The sequence below is a fragment of the Lepidochelys olivacea genome (genome assembly GCF_965140295.1).
Source record: "Lepidochelys olivacea isolate rLepOli2 genome assembly, chromosome: 4".
Taxonomy (NCBI): Eukaryota; Metazoa; Chordata; order Testudines; family Cheloniidae; genus Lepidochelys; species Lepidochelys olivacea.
The window spans coordinates 38,760,753-38,778,755 of NC_140414.1; the positions used below are offsets into that span (position 1 = coordinate 38,760,753).

Sequence of the window (18,003 nt, forward strand, 5' to 3'; positions counted from 1 at the left end):
GTGGGCTCATCTGCTCTCACCTGGCTGGACTGGCTAGACTCCTGTGGAGTGTCAAACAATTCCTGGCTCTCTGCATGGTTTCAGTCTCCTGCTGCGACTCCCTTCCTGACCCCCTCCTCCTCGCTGTTCATGGCCGGGGTTTCAGGCTCCTCTAAGATATCCACAGTGGTCTGCGGGGTGCTGGGGGGGTCATTGCCAAGCATGGCATGCAGCTCATCACAGAAGCGGCCGGTCTGCAGGGCAGCACCAGTTTGTGTTGCCCTCTCACACATTGTGGTTTTCCTGGCATAGTTCCTTTGCTTTCACGCAGTGGTGCTGCATATCTCCATCATGCCCCTTTGCCAGCATCCCCCATGCAATTTGCTCCTAGATGTCAATATTTCTACAGCTGGTCCATAGCTGTGGTTGCACAGCCTCTCTCCCCCACATCCCGGGAAGATTTAAGACTTCTTGCCTATTTCGGGCAGCCGTGCATCGAGTAGCAATCTGTGTGTGTGGAGCTGGTATGGTCAGTTGGACAGCGGGATGAACATGACACAGGTGAACTGCTCGCTGTGCTAACCAAGCTAGGCACTCAGGAAAAGGCATTTCAAAAACACCTGGGGTTTTAAAGTGAGGTGGCAGTGTGCTTCTGGTCCCTCTGAATGCTGGGCAGTGGAATTCAAAATTGTAAACAGAGCAGTCGCTGTTGTGGGAATTGAGGAACACCAGCTGGAAAACTTTTAGGCTCAACACAACTAATGCAGTGTCTACACTCGCACTGCATTGACCTAAGTAAGTCAGCCGTGGCCTCTCATCATTCAGGGAAGTGGTGGTGTTAATGCATCGCTGTAACGGGTCGCTTATTCAGCGGGAGAAAAAATTTACTGTACAAAAATGCATAACGGTCGACGCAAGTGAACTTACGTCATCTAACTTTGTAGTGTAGGCCAGGTCTCAGTGTAGAGGCACAAGGAGCAGCCCTATGCCTCCACTGGTCCCAGAGGTTTTGTGGCTTTTGGGGCATTAGCAGGTTTTGGGGGGGCTGATGTCATGGGAGAGTGTAGGAGAAACCCCACAAATTTTCTTTTTCCCTGGAACAATGCCAGGGAAACTCCTCGGGGGAACTTTGCACTCCAGTACTATGGTGGCCCTGAGATACTGACGTGAAAGGAACCATATAAGTACGTAGACAGACAAGATGGGTGAGGTAGTATCTCCTACAAAACTTAACCATGATGAAAGTAATAAGGAATCAAACAGGGCTCCAAAATACATGCTAAATTTAACAGAAAATGAGATCCCTTCTATAGAATTGCATAGGATGGTATAAAAAATTAAAAATGTATCTCATTTGTTATTAAATTCCATTCAGGAGAAAAGTTAGTAGGTGACTGTAATTTCACCAAAAAGGACCAATCAGCCAATCAGAATACGGCTTTTGATAATTAGGGCCAAATTCTTCCAATCACTCCCATTCAGCGGTAGCAGAGTTAGGTCAATGTTGAGCACTTTTCAAAATTGCTCTCTCTTCCTTTCACACATACATACACACACACACACGTTTGTGGACACAAAATCAACAATCTGCCTCAGGTTACGCAATTGATAGCTCTATGCATTTAATTTAATAATGGCAAAAATTACATTCAGCATTACTTCAATTCTAATTTTTACTATGTTGCCCTTGAAGAACTCTAGTCCAGCCAAGCCATGTTCAGAAGCCTGGGTGGAGGACACAAGTGGCTTTTAGAAGCTTTTGTAGCCCCTGGATCCTAGGGCCCTGTCATAAATATAAAGGGAAGGGTAACCACCTTTCTGTATACAGAACTATAAAATCCCTCCTGGCCAGAGGCAAAACCCTTTCACCTGTAAAGGGTTAAGAAGCTAGGATAACCTCGCTGGCACCTGACCAATGAGGAATCAAGTTACTTTCAAAGCTGGAGGGGGGGGGGGGAACAAAGGGTCTGTCTGTGTGATCCTTTTGCCGGGAACAGAAAAGGAATGGAGTCTTAGAACTCAGTAAGTAATCTAGCTAGATATGCGTTAGATTTCTGTTTTATTTAAATGGCTGGTAAATAAGTTGTGCTGAATGGGATGTATATTCCTGTTTTTGTGTCTTTTTGTAACTTAAGGTTTTGCCTAGAGGGATTCTCTATGTTTTGAATCTAATTACCATTTAAGGTATTTACCATCCTGATTACTGATGTGATTATTTTACCTTTTCTTTAATTAAAATTCTTTTGTTAAGAACCTGATTGATTTTTCATTGTTCTTAAGATCCAAGGGTTTGGGTCTGTGTTCACCTGTACAAATTGGTGAGGATTTTTATCAAGCCTTCCCCAGGAAAGGGGGTGTACGCTTGGGGGATATTTCGGGGGGAAAGACGTTTCCAAGTGGGCTCTTTCCCTGTTCTTTGTGTAACACTTTGGTGCTGGCAGCATAAGGTCCAAGGACAAAAGGTAAAAGTTTGTACCTTGGGGAATTTTTAACCCAAGATGGTAAAAATAAGCTTAGGGGGTCTTTCATGCAGGTCACCACATCTGTACCCTAGAGTTCAGAGTGGGGAGGAACCTTGACAGGCCCAAAGTAGATGGAGTGGAACCAAAGATAGTGCTCTCAGGCTCTAAATACACTTATAGTTAAAAACTCTATGGACATATGTCTGTAACCATCATTTTGACAAATTAATGATCTGCAGATCAAGTCTTCTCAGATTACATCTCAAGCCAAGCAATAAAAGTTTAATCTGGCTTCTTTCTGCTTCCTACATTCTCTTCACCATGCATCAATGATAATTACAATTCTGGCTAGAGCTAGGTACCCAGTTCCTATTGAATCTCCATATGGCCAGGGAGTCTAGCTCTCTGGGGGTTCTTTGGAAACACCATCCTCTGTAATCGGAACATGTAGGCATATCCATGAGGCAGAAGAGAATTACTGTCAAATATTTTTTTCCCCAACACAGAACAACTTTGGTCTAAACATTACGAATGGAATTGCAATTTGTACTCTGAAGCAATTTAGGTCTTTCACGCTACAGTATTTAACTATAATGGAGTTTCAGCATGTCCATGTTCTTTAGATGCAGTTCTGCTGTATTGTTTGTTGGCTATTTCATCACAATGCTGCCTTTAAATTACTGATAGGGTTGAGTTGGTGTTTCCACACACACTCCTTCTGCCCTCCCGTCCCACCCTGGTAAACTAAACAGTAAACTGAAGATATTTAGGGATAGATTTGCATAGTAGCTTCCACCTGACCTCTAATTTGGAGTGCCCCGATGCTGTGGTTTGCACACACACACACAAATTGTTAACACATACTGAGCAATCAGACATTTAACTGCCTGATTCGAACATGCAAACCCAAGTTTTGAAGGCCCCAAACTACCAGTAAGTGCTTAAAATAAAATCAGAACCAGACTTAAGCAATTACTGTGTTCTGCAATTATAGTCTCTCTCAGATTTATCCAATATCCTCTTTTGTAACTTGGTTTCAAAAATATATATGATACCGGTCACACCCTGGATCCCACAAAGGAGATAATATAACTCAAGCTTGTGCTGCTGACTGGTTATTTCCTAAACTTCTTATTGGTGCTTTTCCAAAAAGATGCATTATTTCATACATTTCCATTTTTTAGACAGAAAGCCATAAAGATGTAAATGAAGGACACAAAAGTGAATTATATACATTATCACAAAATTACTCTATTACAGGCTTTGCAGGCAACTGCTAATTATATTAGCAATTACTTTGCTCAAGATGCATAGAACTAAGCAGCCAAAAAGAACAGAATACAATGCAAGTGGGGGATATGGAGGTTCAACATGCCAACCGAATAGCTTTCTGATAGAGAAAACTGATATGCAGGATCCAGTTTAAGTAACATTTAAAATTACGGTGAAAAAATTATTTGTTTGTGCGTAGGAATACACAAGTTCAACAAACAAAACATTTCTAGTATCAAACACTGCATAGTGTTTATGGCATATCTTATACATGTCCATCTCACTAGACCATTTACAAAGGACTGCTACATGAAGAAGCAAACATTTAAAAAATAAAAAAAGCCTTATGTTCTATAGGCACGTGAGAAACATCAGGGAAGGGTGAATTTCCCCTAGTTCATGTGAAGGTTAATAAGGCAGAGACAAACAAAAAGACAGAAAAGCAAAGAATGTTTCTGAGAGCAAAAAAAGCTCTCATAAATATATGATAGAGCAGTTACCGGATAGCCATTTCGCCCTGGTTGACCCTGGTTGAATGAGATGAAATGAGTATGACACACATTAAGAGCATATTCATGACATGTGACATTACTAACATGTGCAGTACACTAATGGAAAATTTAAATTCCAACAGCATTGATCCTCTACACTTGATTATATTTTACAGATGAACAAGTATGGCATAGATATATATATACAGTGAACATTTTTTTTTTTTGGCAAGGCACATTATTCAAGATAAAACAGAGTCAACATTAAAAATAACTAACAAAAGGGCCACTTGCGGCCTTGGATCCTTGATGGAACTCTTGCTATCAGTAGGAGTTATATACATAGATTGAGGGGCAGCACGTGGCAGAAAGAGAATAAGATAGATGGAAGGTGTGCTGCCGACAGTATGTCAGTGTCAAAGAAGAAATCGTAGAATGTTCTATTGGGTCATAAAAAATAAAAATCCATGGGACTTGGATTGTCGTCCTGACACACTGGTTATAGGTAGGAAAAGACAGCTAAAATTTCAGTGGTCACCTTTGAAGATGCAATAGCCACCTGCAGCTACTACACGATGGTACCTAAGGTACCATAATTATTCACTATTCTAAATATACAGAACTACTATGGGATCCCAGGTGATAACCATGGTATAGTTTTTAAGGGTTACCACTATGTTCACAGGGTCAAAGCTAGAGTAAAACATTTTCAGAAGTGATTTAGGAACTTGGGAGCCAAAGTCCATTGACTCCCAATTAGACTTCTGAAAAGTCTTTGAAAATGGGATTTAGGTGCTTTTGAAAATTCCATCCTTCAGAGAATAAGTCTCATTGAAAGTCACTCCTAAGTGCCCAAGTCACTTTTGAAAATAGAGCTTAGGCTCCTAAATCACTTGAAAACTTTACCCATCATCCTTGGAGCTAATTCTGGGTTATATTAATAATGTATGACTCTCCTTTTTTTTAAAAAAAAAATGGAACTGTGCTAAAACAGTAGGGAGATGATGTCAAGGAGTAAAGATTTGCATACTCAGAATTCACTATCTGCTTTGCTAAATTCTCTTGCAGTAGGAAAATCATTTATAACCTGATTAATGCTTGATCTTTACATTTTGTGAGAAGAGACTGCAAAAGATATTTAGGAAAGCAGCATTTCCTTCATTTAAAGAGCACTAGTGTGCATTAAGCCTGCTCTTTCGTTGATAGTCTGTCAAATGAGTTTGCCAAAGTGAGCCACTAAGCATTTTGACAATTTAGAAGTTTAAATGTTTCCTATAGCGTTACTACTCGGTAGTTACAGTTAATGCTAAAATGATTGTGTCAGACAACAGAAATTGAGGATATTAATTAATTATTCTAAAATACATATGCCACTCAGTTGACAAGATGATCTGGTCACGAAAGTAAGACTGGAAATGCCATGACAAATCCAAGGAAAGAAAAGAGCAAGTCTCATAAAAATCTCTTTACAGGAGATATTATTCTTATGGTTGCATTGTTTTCTTCAGATTGTATAGTATCACAACAAATATGAATACTTTAGATACATATGTTAAATACTATACATAGAAAAAGAAGTGTGACTTAAGTCTGGAAAGGTGTGAACAAGAAAAAATGGAATTATTTTGTCGGAAACAAATTTATGGTCAGACTTACCACCCTTGCTAAAACTGAGTATTATTTTTTACTATTTGTATTACAATAGCATATAGTGGCTGCAGTCTGGATAAGGGCTCTACTGCCATAGGCATTGTACATACACATAACGAAAAGACAGTCCCTGTCTCAAGGAGCTTATTTTACCAGAGTAAGTTACTACTCAGTGCAAGTAAAGGTTGCTGAATCATTTCCTATATTTATATGGTTCAGTCTTCTGGCACGGTTACTGATTAACGTTTCTATACCAGACCGAACAGACATTAATAACTAGTAGACAAAATGAACAGAACATACTTACATGCTATTCTGATCCAAAAATGCTATCTGTAGGGCTGAGGTAAAGTTTTACTGTTTTAAAGGTTTGTTTAAGAAAAATAAGTTTCCAAACAAATCATTCAACTCCAGCAAAATTAGTAAAAGTTTACACTGTACTAACAATAACTAAATTTCCTCTGGATCAAATATAATCCATTCACCATGGAGATTACTTAACAGGGTCTAAACGCATTTCTGCCTGATCCTGGTTAACCTGGGAGACCGAACAATGTATCAACTGTACTTACAGGAGGTCCTGTAGGGGGGAAAAAAAGAGAGAGAGAGAAAAAAAAAGAGTATATAAGTTTATGACGTTAGTAAGAAAGATTCATATGCAAGAAGCCAAAAATGAGACCACATGATTATAAAATTAGCATAATCAGCATACTGTCTAGATTTTGTTCTTTAACAACATTTTTCTTCGGTGGTTCTTTGAGACTAGTAGTGATGCCAAAGACTAGAACACATGCAGTTACTTTGCTGAAGAATTAAATATTCTTCACCCATCCCATGCAATGTCATGTTAATTATTTTTTATTTATTTTCATGCAGTCTCATGGCAGGCCAAAAAAAGATTAACCATAGAATACAATTTGTTTTCTCAGACTTCACATGTGCATATATTTTATATCCACCAGTTTCAATTAGCCATGCAACTGGGAATTAAATTACATCTTGTCTGCAAAATTACACAATTTTTTTTTACCCTTGGCATTTAACCTTGGCATTAAGACAGAAATACTTGCATCTAGATCTTCTTACCTTCCTCCTCTGCCAATAAGGAGAAGTTCCAGTGATCACCTGACTCTACAGACATTTCCTTTCATCACTGTCTTTTTTCAAGACCCACTTATAAAATGCTCCCTATTAAAATGTCACACTTTGTGAAGTGATATTTGCACATTTTTCCAATTATTTAGATTCAAAGGCTTTTGTACAGCAGTTCTTGAGAACATTATCAAAGGGCTGCAAATCAAATCTAATATTTCACTCTTATTAAGTGGAGCAGCTGCAGCTCCCAAATCAACGGCTTTTCATTAGCTCTCATGGCCTCCCTCTAACTTCTGAATAAAGTGAGGTGCAAAAGGGGCATAAAATAGCAACAGCTGTATTTTCAGTTTGCTTTTGATATTGTCAGGCTTTTGTTTTTAACAATGTGATTTTATTGTCTAGTAACTAAGGTAATTTCTTTATACTGGTAAACATTTCCAAATAGCATTTTAATGTGCAGGGTCTGTTTCTAAAGGAAAGAGATCAATTTCCTCTGTTAATATCTTAATGTGTGTTTATTTGATGTGTAAAACAAAAAGTCAAACATACTGCAAGGTAGCTGCCAAGTTCATTTGAATTGTCAAGATCATTTGTAAAGCCAAATTCAACCTGAGCAATTCCCGCTGTATAATAACTTTTGTCTCTGCAGCAAGTATCGTAAACTGATTAACATATCAAAGTTAGTGGATCTAATTTTATCAGAGTTTGGCTTTACCTTAGCTATCCAAGAAAAAGAAGGAAATAATTTTCTAAGAACAAAATAAAGTTCTAATTTATAGCTACCTAAAAGACAAAACAATAGATTACTGTGAACAACTAAGATTCATGGGAATCAACCAGACTGTAAATTTCTCCTAATCTGCCAGATTAATTCACAGATAACCAGAAATACCTAATATAACCAGGTGGATCTGAAGCACCCATTTCTCTGCCACTTCTAGAAACACCATCCTGACAAAGAGCTGAATCCTGCAAGGTGATCAGTGCGTTAACTCCCACAGATGTCAGGAGGAGCTGAAGGTGCCCAGCGCCTGGGAAGATCAAGCCCCAAGTGTAGTTTCCACACAAAGAAAATGCCTCTCTTTATTTATGTGTTGCATTTGCAAATTATCAGCCACAAACACAGACTGGATTTTAATTCAAGAAGATCCTAAATGCTACAAATTCCTGATAATCAACAGCTTATTTTACAAAGTTCAGTCTATTTAGACATTATCTCCATGACCGTTCACATAACACATGTTCCCTTTTCCTCATGACATGATCTTTTCTAAACACAAAGGGCTTGATTTTATACTCATCTATACCATTGTAACATTATGTACTTCAATGGAATTATGCAGATGTGCACAGGTATAAATGAGAGAAGATTCAGAGTGCTGAAATTATTACAGAATTATCAATAACCAGTTTTATTATCAATGGCTTTTATGTCAGAAATTATAAAAACTATTCAAGGTTCTAGAGATGCATCAAGTATTATGAAGCAGGCCTACAATTTAATGACTATTTGAGATTGAAAGCAATTTAGAAGGCCACAAGTTATATGCCAAGGATCACAAAACTTCTATCAGAATTTTTTTTTTTAAACAGATCTTTTCTTCCTATAGATCACAGGCAACAAAGAACAAAAATAAGGCATGCTAGGTGCATTCCTCTTCCCCCAAGAAAAAATGCAAACCAAAATAAAGTAGCTGAGTCGTCATCTATCCAGTAGAATAATAGATACATTTGCACAAAAACGGACAAAATACTGAGAAAAACCCATCTACCCAAAATAAAATCTGACATCTTGCTTCCAAAAGTGAAAACTTACCAGTCTCTCCTCTTCTGCCCCTCTTACCTCGTTTCCCTGGAGGGCCTGAAAAAGCAAGCAGTTTCTGGATTGTGACTTTGCAATTTAATATAGTTCTTGACATTTAAAATGCAATTTGTATGTAGACATAATAGTATAAAATTCATCATAATGGGCCAGATTTTTCCCTGCTCCTAGTTGGCTGCATGGATATGAACAACAGTAAGATTCATATTCACAGATATTGAGGCCAGAATGGACCATTAGATCATCAAGCCTGACCTCCTGTATACCACAGGCCATTACATTTCACTCCTTTAGCTCTGTACTGAGCTCAATAACCTATGTTTGACTAAAATATAACTTGTGTTTGGCTAAAGAATTTCTTCCAGAAAGGCATCTTGTCTTATCTCAGGACATCTAGAGATGGAGAATCCACCACCTCTCTTGGCAGTTTGTTCTGATGTTTAATTACCCTCACTGTTAAAATGTAATTTCTAATTTGTCTGTTTTACATTTCCAACCATTGGTTCTTGTTAAGTTTTCTCTGCTACATTAAAGAGTACTTTACTACCCATTATTTTCTCCCCACAAGGATATTCATTTGGACACTATAACCAAGTCACCCCTCAATCTTCTCTTTGGTAAAATCATCAGATTGAGCTCTGTAAGTCTCTCACTCTAAGCATTTTCTCCAGCCCTCGAATCATTTTTTGTGGCTCTTTTCTGCACCCTCTCCAATTTTGCAACATCCTTTTAAAATGTGAACACCTGAACTGTATACGGTTCATCTCCCACTCACATACCCCTGTGTGACCTTCACAGATTGCTGCTGCACCTGTTACATCCCCCATGCAGGTGCGACAGAAGAGGACAGGTGCAGGGCAGAGATTTCCAGTGTGGCGAGAAGGGGAAGTTGTTTCTGGTCAGCAATGGGGAGATATAAGCAAGGATTTTCAAAGAAGCCTAAGGGAGTTAGGCACCCCAATTTAAAAAAGTACCTAAAGCATATAGGAGCTCAAATCTCAGGCTATCAGAGGGACTTGTGTTCTTAAACACTTTGGGAGCTTTTAAAAACCTCCTGTTTCCCACTGAAATTCAGTGGGAGTTGGCTCTTAGGCTCCTTTGAAAATCCCACCTGTGATTCTTTCCCAGAGCTCATCTAGCTGTAGTGCAAGAATGTGCAGCCCCTAATTCTAAGGCTACATTTAAGGGGACAATCTAACCAAATGTAAAGTCATCTGCAAACCATTAGGCTGGTCCTGCACTCCTCACACATAAAACTCTCATTTACCTCAATGGACATAACATCAAAATATTGGTGCAAGTACACAGGTATTTGCTAAGTATACAGTGTGCTTTTTGTCACGGTCAAATCTTGTCCTTAGATACTGTACAGATAATTGAGAAAGAATGGTCTTGTGATTAAACAGAGGACCAGGCATCAGGAGGTCAAGGTTCCATTCCCAGTTCTGCCAGGGACTTTCTGTGTGATGTTGTCAAGTCATTTAGATCAAAATTGTCAAATGTGGCCAGCTAAAGTTATACAATTCCGTATTTAAGCACCTAAATTGCAGGGAACTAAATTTTCAGAGATGTTGAGCACTTGTAGTCCCACTGATTTCAATGGGACACTCAGATGCTCAGAACATCTGAAAATCAAACCTCCTTTAAGGGCCTGATCCTACAACACTGGGGTGAGTGGAAGTTTTGCCATTGAATTCCAGTGGAGCAGGATTGCGCTCTAGGAGCCTAAATATGGATTTAACTGCCTGATTTTAAATACCCAAGTTTGAAAATTTCATCCTTAACTTCTGTGTGCATCATTTTCTTCATCTGCAAAATGACAACACTGATGAGGGTAACACCATCCTGCCTCAAAATGTACTGTGAGGCATCATGAATTAATGTTTGTAAAGCACTTTGAAATACTTGGACTGAAGGTGCTACAGGTATGCAAAGTTTTGTTATTCATATGTGTAAGTCTCATGGACTTTGATTAAACACCAGAAATCAAACTTTCATGCAACAATAGATTGTGGAGTCACAAAAAGAGGATTAGAATTTTTACTTGACTGAAGCCATTGGAAGAGAGAGGATATGAGGAGATGGAACTGATTTTTAAAAAATAAATAATTTGCCATAAAGTGTATTTTCCTTGCAAGGCCTCCACACGTGAAACTGCCAATTAATGTCAATGGGAGCTCAGTACATGGGAATGGGGAAAACATTATTTCAGGCAGGGAAAGGGCAATATGTACTTGAAAGAGAAAATTAGTTGGATTAAACAAAATAAATATTCTACTACAGTGTTGTACAGTCTCCCCAACACTACTTTTCAGTTTTATCTGCTTTTATTATATGCAACTTTGTTTTCAGGGGGGCAACTTGGACATAACTTTCCTCCTCTATGAAACTTGGCATACAAGGTTAGAAAGGCAGAGAACTGTCTTGTGAAACTTAAAGAATACAGACCTCAATCACTGTCGCAGTAGTTTTATGCCAGTGTATTGTCATTGGAATCAATGAAGTTACACTGCTGTCAAACTGAAGTAATGAGTTAGCAAATCAAATCCTGTCAGTTTAAAGATTTTTTTTTTAATTTTATTTGTAAACCAGAATAAGAGCATCAGGATTTGATCCCCCATTTCTACTTTCCTTCCTCTATTATGCAGTTTTTAAATCAGTCCTTACTTGGGCAAACTTCCACTGAAGTCAGTTAGAGCTTGTCCAAGAAAGACCTTAGTACAAACTGGGGTCTGACATTTACAAAGGTTTCCAATGAGCCTTGGCCAAGTTTTGCACAAACAGCCTCCCTCCCCACGGATGCTAAGGAGGGTTTATGGTTTTAACTTGAAATGGTTTGAAACTGTAGTTCCAGCTGCCCTGAGATTTTGGGTTCAAACCTGAGAACTCAAAGCGAAACTCAGAGGGAATGAACAAAAAACAACAGAGTTTCTTAAACTGAAGTTTTGCACATCTGTAAAACTCTGTTCCCATATGTAACTCGCATTTATGGAATCAAGACCCAATGTTGCACATCTTGCACATCCAACATTTCCACTGACTGTACTGGATGGATGTAAGATCAGCCAGATAAATCACAGCAATAAAAGAATACGCCCAGCAACTTTGCCCTTAAAGAGAAACTAACCTATTTGAATATTTCTTCTGGCATCAAATGCAGATCACAAATACACTGATACCTTGAGATCACTGGACGAAAATGTGGATAAGTGCTAATCACTTGATACATTCTGATTGTTATTGTACCTCCATAGTCATGATACCACTGAAGACTATGGAATTACTCTGCATTTATGCCAGTATAAAAGAGATCAGAACATGGCCCCTGACCTTTAGCTCCCCAAGCCAGCCCCATTTAGTTGCAGGAACTGCTGTTGAATGACATGAGGCACTCCTCCTTCCTAATTAAATCTTCAGGAACTTTTGTCCAATCCTGCTCTGCGGCCTTTATACTGATCCTTGGGATGTGGGAATGTAAACTGTGAAATAATTGGCAGATCCTTCAAACTTCCCTTGGAATGCTGAGTACCACCAGAGGATACGAAAAGAATACTGCAATTGTTTTATATATGCAACAGATTCCACTTATAAGTATTTATCATGCAGATAGGCCATTACCTTTGGCCCCAATTCAGAAAAGCACTAGCACATCTGCCTAGGTCCATCTCTCCATTCAGGAAAGCACGTGACATGCTTACACGCCATCTCAAATAGGGATGCTTTCCTAAATCAGGGTTGTTAGCCTTCTCTGTTGCCCCGATTGTGTTCAGCTATCAAAATCACTGATCCTTAACTATGAATGTCCATATTTTTCCATGTTTGTATTATTATTATCTCACAAATAACATAGGGATTTGGGGGAGGCGTGGTGTGGTGGAGGAAATGGATCAATATTTAAAAAGCTATATTAAGCATGACAGTTAATTTTAAGGCAATGCAACAGATTTTCATTTATACAGCTTGATGTGATATACAGTACTATATATAAAGCAAATGTACTGAATGTTCTCGCCCTGGATAAAATCCCTGTAGAATATGATCAGCAGATTCTGTGCTGAGTTATATTTCACCCATACAGAGTACTTAAACAAGACTTGTTTGTTTTAAATGTCTTTTTCAATTTTCATGTCTCTAAAAAGAAAGAGACTTTAAGCTCAATGGGATAAACTGGTTTAATGAAGATTAATGATGCCAAATGATAGGCAGTAGGGAAAATCAGTTTACAGTAGCTAAGTTCAAGAGCTGCCAACATACTGTTCTACAGGGTTTCTAGATTTACCTACAGGTTAGGAGTGCAAGTGAAACATTGGAAAAATCAGCTCTTGTTCCTTTTTTTCCCTGTTTCACTTTAGAGATGTTTTAAACAAATTTCATTCTTGAGGAGATTGTTTCTGAGTCCAGTTTCTGGAAATCTTAATTTTAATTAAAAGCTTAACAAAGAGACAGGGTTTTTTTTTTTTTACATTAAAATGTAACCAATGAATTTTATTATTCTTCATCTACAGATACATTTTTGACAAATTGTTATGGTGATAACTATTGATTATCCATATTTATCAAAAATCTAATAGCTAAGTAATTACGTATCTTAATATTTGTTTTCTAATAATAGAAACCAATTTGGTAATTATCATTAGAATTATTTCTTGAAATTCCACAAACCTTAGCTATCCCCAAGTTATTCGTTCTAGTAATTTGGTGCTAGGTATTACTTTCTGAAAAACCTTAGCTTTTAAAAAAAATCTAGACAAGATCAAATGTACTTCAGCTGTACTTCAGCTAGATTATAGCTTTAGACTTAGTACTTTAATGTTGGTGTATGCTTTCTAAGGCAGTTAATGAAGTAGTGAAAGAGTTATAAATGAACATGTTCCACAGTGTTCAATGAATTAAGCACAAAACGCCTCTCACTGATAACTACTGGAGCATTCAGAAGAATGGGTGTGTTAAAAGTGGGCAAATTATCATTAAGGACATAGGTCAAGTAAAAATTCTTATGGAAAATTACTTTTAAAAAACATAAGGTATAACTTTCCTCTCCTATTAATCTAGAAGAGGTCTCATCCACCTTTTCATACACTCAGAAACCCCCAAATTATAGTGCTCATAATCAGGATGACTAGCACTTTTTGTCAGATGTTCATCTGTCTTCCTCTAGCTCATGGGTTCACAACATGGGGGAGTTGCACACAGGTATCAGGGCATCTGAACCACTCTGCTCTTTCCATATTGCTAAACAGAAGGATGTTCTTAGCTAGATCTTAGAGGGAATGGAGTCCTGGTATGGTAAAGGTTGAGAACCACTGCTCTAGTTCTGAAATGTCTTTTAACTGCTCCTTTAGACTTTCCATGTAGATACATTTTCTTGAAAACGCATGCACCAACTATATTTGAAGACAACAGGTTGTAGTGAAGCAAATTATTATGAATTATTTCAACTGTGGACAGTTTGTTTAGATATTAAAATCAAGATGACAAAACATCTTTTCAAAAATATCTGTGGTCAGAGTTGAGGTTATGTTGTGATGTACTATGCATTTCTTTGTACGTGTTAAGAATAAAGGGCCAGATGCTCTGGTCCAGCCAAGCTACACTCAGTTCTGGAAAAGCCACCTTTGCAGCCCCTGATCCTGGGGCTGTCTGGCTACTGAGTAGGGTTACCATATGTCCCATTTTGGCCAAGGCAGTCCCTTTTTTAAGCCCTGTCCCTGCCATCCTGACTTTTTTGGCAAAACTGGACAAACGCCTGGTTTTGACACCCCCAAAAAATGTGGTGTGACCCCAGCAGGGTGTGAAGAAATGTGTGGGGGGAGGGGCGAGAAGCAATGCCAAACCTGCAGTGGAGGGAGGGCTCTGGAGAGCAGCTCAGGCCAGCCTAGCCCCATGCAGGCGGGTGGCAGGGGGTCCTGGGCTGGCCCCATGTGCAGGGGGAGAAGAGGGGGGCCATGGGCAGGTGACGAGGGGCTTGTGCCAGCCTCATGCATGGGAGAGAAATGGGGGCCTCAGGCCAGCCCCGTGGGCAGGAAGGCCTGTGGGGGAAGAGGGGGCATTAAATACCGGAGGTGGGGAGGGGCTTGGTTCGGCCCTGTGTGGTGTTTCATTTTCCCTTTGGGAAAATATGGTCACCCTGCTACTGAGCCAATCCTCCGAGTAAAGAAGAGCAGTGCATTATTACAGATGATCTACTTTATGACTTTCTTCCTATAGATAGAGGACATAAGGAGCCCTAAAGGAGTCATTTCAGCAACCAGGGGATCAGGAGGGGGATTGGCATAGGAGCCGTTATGCCTACAGAAGGATTACCATTTGCAGTTAAACTGGTTTTAAGTTGCTAATACAGCAGGAAGCAGCCTTAAGAGACCAGTGTGTCCCAATGTGTCTATATTTATTATTTGTCCAGAATAAGATTTATGATGTCCCTAACTATTCATTTCCTTGCTTTTAAGTCCTTGCATTTGGCAAACGATGAGATACATAAGTACACTGTTGTCATTTATCTACCTTGACTGGTTTTTGAAACAAAGATTTTTGGTTTTGGAATGATATACATTTTCCAAACTGTATACAATGGCTATAAAGCCTAGGCCTTTTTAATTTTTATTGACTCCTGTATTTTCCAGCTCCTAGGTTTGACTCTTTAAAAAGAAGTCTCTATAGACCAAGGATTGTATACTGCTGCTGTTCTCAACAGTGCTATTTTATGAATTAAGTACTGTATGAATTACACTAATTTATGAATTATGGCCTACTTCTTGGAAATTGTTAAATACCACTGTGAGTTCATTGGCTCTAATGAGGTCTGATGTGACAGTTGTTATTTCTATCATTCTTATTTCCTAAAAAGTGTTTCATTGTTAGATTTTTTTCCCCCTCCATGATTCTGGAGACAATTTATCATTAAACGGGTACACATTATATACAGTGAGTGGTTTTTTAGATTTTCCATAGTACATGAAAAGAAAGAAACAATTTTAAAAACATGCGTTACCTCCAAGACTTGCAACAAAAAATAAAAAACAAAAAGGCTGTTCTGGTCTAATTTTTTTTTTTTAAATAAAGATTATTCTAAATTCAACATTTTGTTCTGCAAAACTCACACGAACCTCACAGGAACCAAGTGAATATTCCTAATAGTTTGTTCTAATTTAACTTTTTAGAAGCTGAAAAAGAATCAATGGTGTGCATGAGAGAGAGAATGGGGAGAAGGAGCTGGGATTTAATGAAAATTGGTATTCTCTTTAGTCGTCTTCTTCACCCACATGCTAAAACAGAGACCAGCCTTCTGAGGGAAATAAAGCCCAACAACATTTCATGGACTTTGGAACTGTTATTGCACTAAAAGTATGAATGGCCCTCTCCAAAACAAATCATTAAGGGACTATCTCTCTCAAAGGAAGCACAATCTTATATTTGATTATAGAAGGAAGAGTTGAGATCTTAAAGGTGAAAATGTACATGTACATAGTATTGGGAGGATCTAGCCAGATCCTCAGCTCATGTAAATTGGTGTTGCCTCATGGAGTGACACTACATTATACCAGTTAAGAATCTGGCAGCCACAGGCACTGTGCAATCTTCCCATAAACCTGTTTGGCAGTACAATTCACTCTTAATCTTTTTGGGAATAATTCTATATTAGCAAAGAATTGTATTAAATGACCTAACAGCCCAATTGTTTGGTTTTTTTTGGGGGGGGGAACCATCAGCAGCTGTGGTCTATCAGCAAATTATGTATATTCATGCATGCAACTGTAAATAAGTTATTGCACACACAAATGCAGTTATGCCATTGCCTGATTTTATTTATTTATTTATGGACACTGGCATTTATTCTTTAAAAAGGAAAACACATAGGTCTTTTCCATCAGTAAATTCTATGATTCTATTATCAACCCCCTATCAGCGACCGCCAGTCATGCCAAACTGTTTTGTCATTTGGTCAAACAGGACCTGGAACCTACATGTGACCTAATTTTAGACTTGAATACAGAACTCCAGAGATTAAATATGCATGCACCAACTCAGTGTACCACCCAAGAAAGACGGACAGACAGATATGCACAAGACTCCATTCACAACTTAACCGATGCACCAGCTCTTGCTCATTCATCTCTCCACATATGCACATAATTCCCTCTGAAGTTAATGGGAGTTTCATGCGGACACCAAAAGAATACACGCCAAGGCGTTTAAAAAGGTAACTATTGCCATTTGAATTTTACAGCATCGCGCTAATCCACTTCTTATTAGCTAGGAAAGTTAATGGGTCCAACTATTGTGTTAGTTATAGGAGTAGAAATCCAGAGTAAATTTGCTGAAATTAGTAGAGCAGTTCCAGTTTTTCAGTGGTGTAACAGAGAGTACAACTTGGTCAATGTTGTTAAAACTGTGATAAGGAAATGCCCCCAAGTCACTTTTTAACCCAAACTGGCCTTTCCAACCAGACTTCAGCAGGAACAGAAAGCTGTCATCGGCCTTGTCACAGATGTAAACAATTGCAAATTCTATCATCCAATTTGCAAACAATTTCACTGGTTCCCTACTTATTTCAGGATCCAATTCAACAGCTCTAATTTGTCCTAGGTTTCTCTTTGCTAAAAGGAAAAATAATTAGTTGTAGAGTTGCATTGAGAACCAAGTAAACTATCCCACAGCTTCCTCACTGTGCCAAATAGCCCCTCTGTGCTAAAGCCACAGGAGTTAAAGCACTGCATGACATTGTAGGGGAGGGACGTGCGCAGACAAGGGGCAGAGATGAACAACCTCTGCTGAACGTGACATATATTCTTGTGAAGTATATATATGGTATGCACAAAGTGAACTGAAGTTAATCCTGCTTGAATAACTACCCCTTTGTACTATGTTACTCGCATTGGAACGGTCACAGAGAACAACAAACAGCAGCATGACATCTGAGCCGGGGGAGACAGGGATCTGCACTGTCTTGTTCTCTGGATTTCTTGTCAATGTGAAATTTGAAGGCCACACCCCTTGCCCCTGCTGCCGACCCCATCCCAACCAAGGGAGAGTGAAAAGATTTTCGCTCCAGCAGATCCAAGGATTTGGGTAAACACATTGTTTTGCAGAAGGGGAACATAAGGATAGTGGATTTTAAAATACTGCATGGATTTGTTCCAGCCTATCTCCTATGGACCTTTTCTCTCTGTACTCCCCTCCCAGGTCCCTCAGCTCATTTTCGATGAGCCTCCTTTCGTCTTTGTCTCTACATAAT

General features: G+C 38.8%; 1 protein-coding gene across 1 annotated transcript in view; it reads right to left on the reverse strand.

Annotated features, from left to right (window-relative positions):
- COL25A1 (collagen type XXV alpha 1 chain) overlaps positions 1-18,003 on the reverse strand; it is a 422,316-nt gene that overhangs the window by 212,322 nt on the left and 191,991 nt on the right. Inside the window, exons 3-4 of the mRNA XM_084626922.1 lie at positions 8,766-8,810; positions 6,427-6,434 (exon numbers count right to left, since the gene is read on the reverse strand). Coding sequence (XP_084483048.1) covers positions 6,427-6,434; positions 8,766-8,810 — 53 coding nt within the window. The remainder of the gene's footprint in view (positions 1-6,426; positions 6,435-8,765; positions 8,811-18,003) is intronic.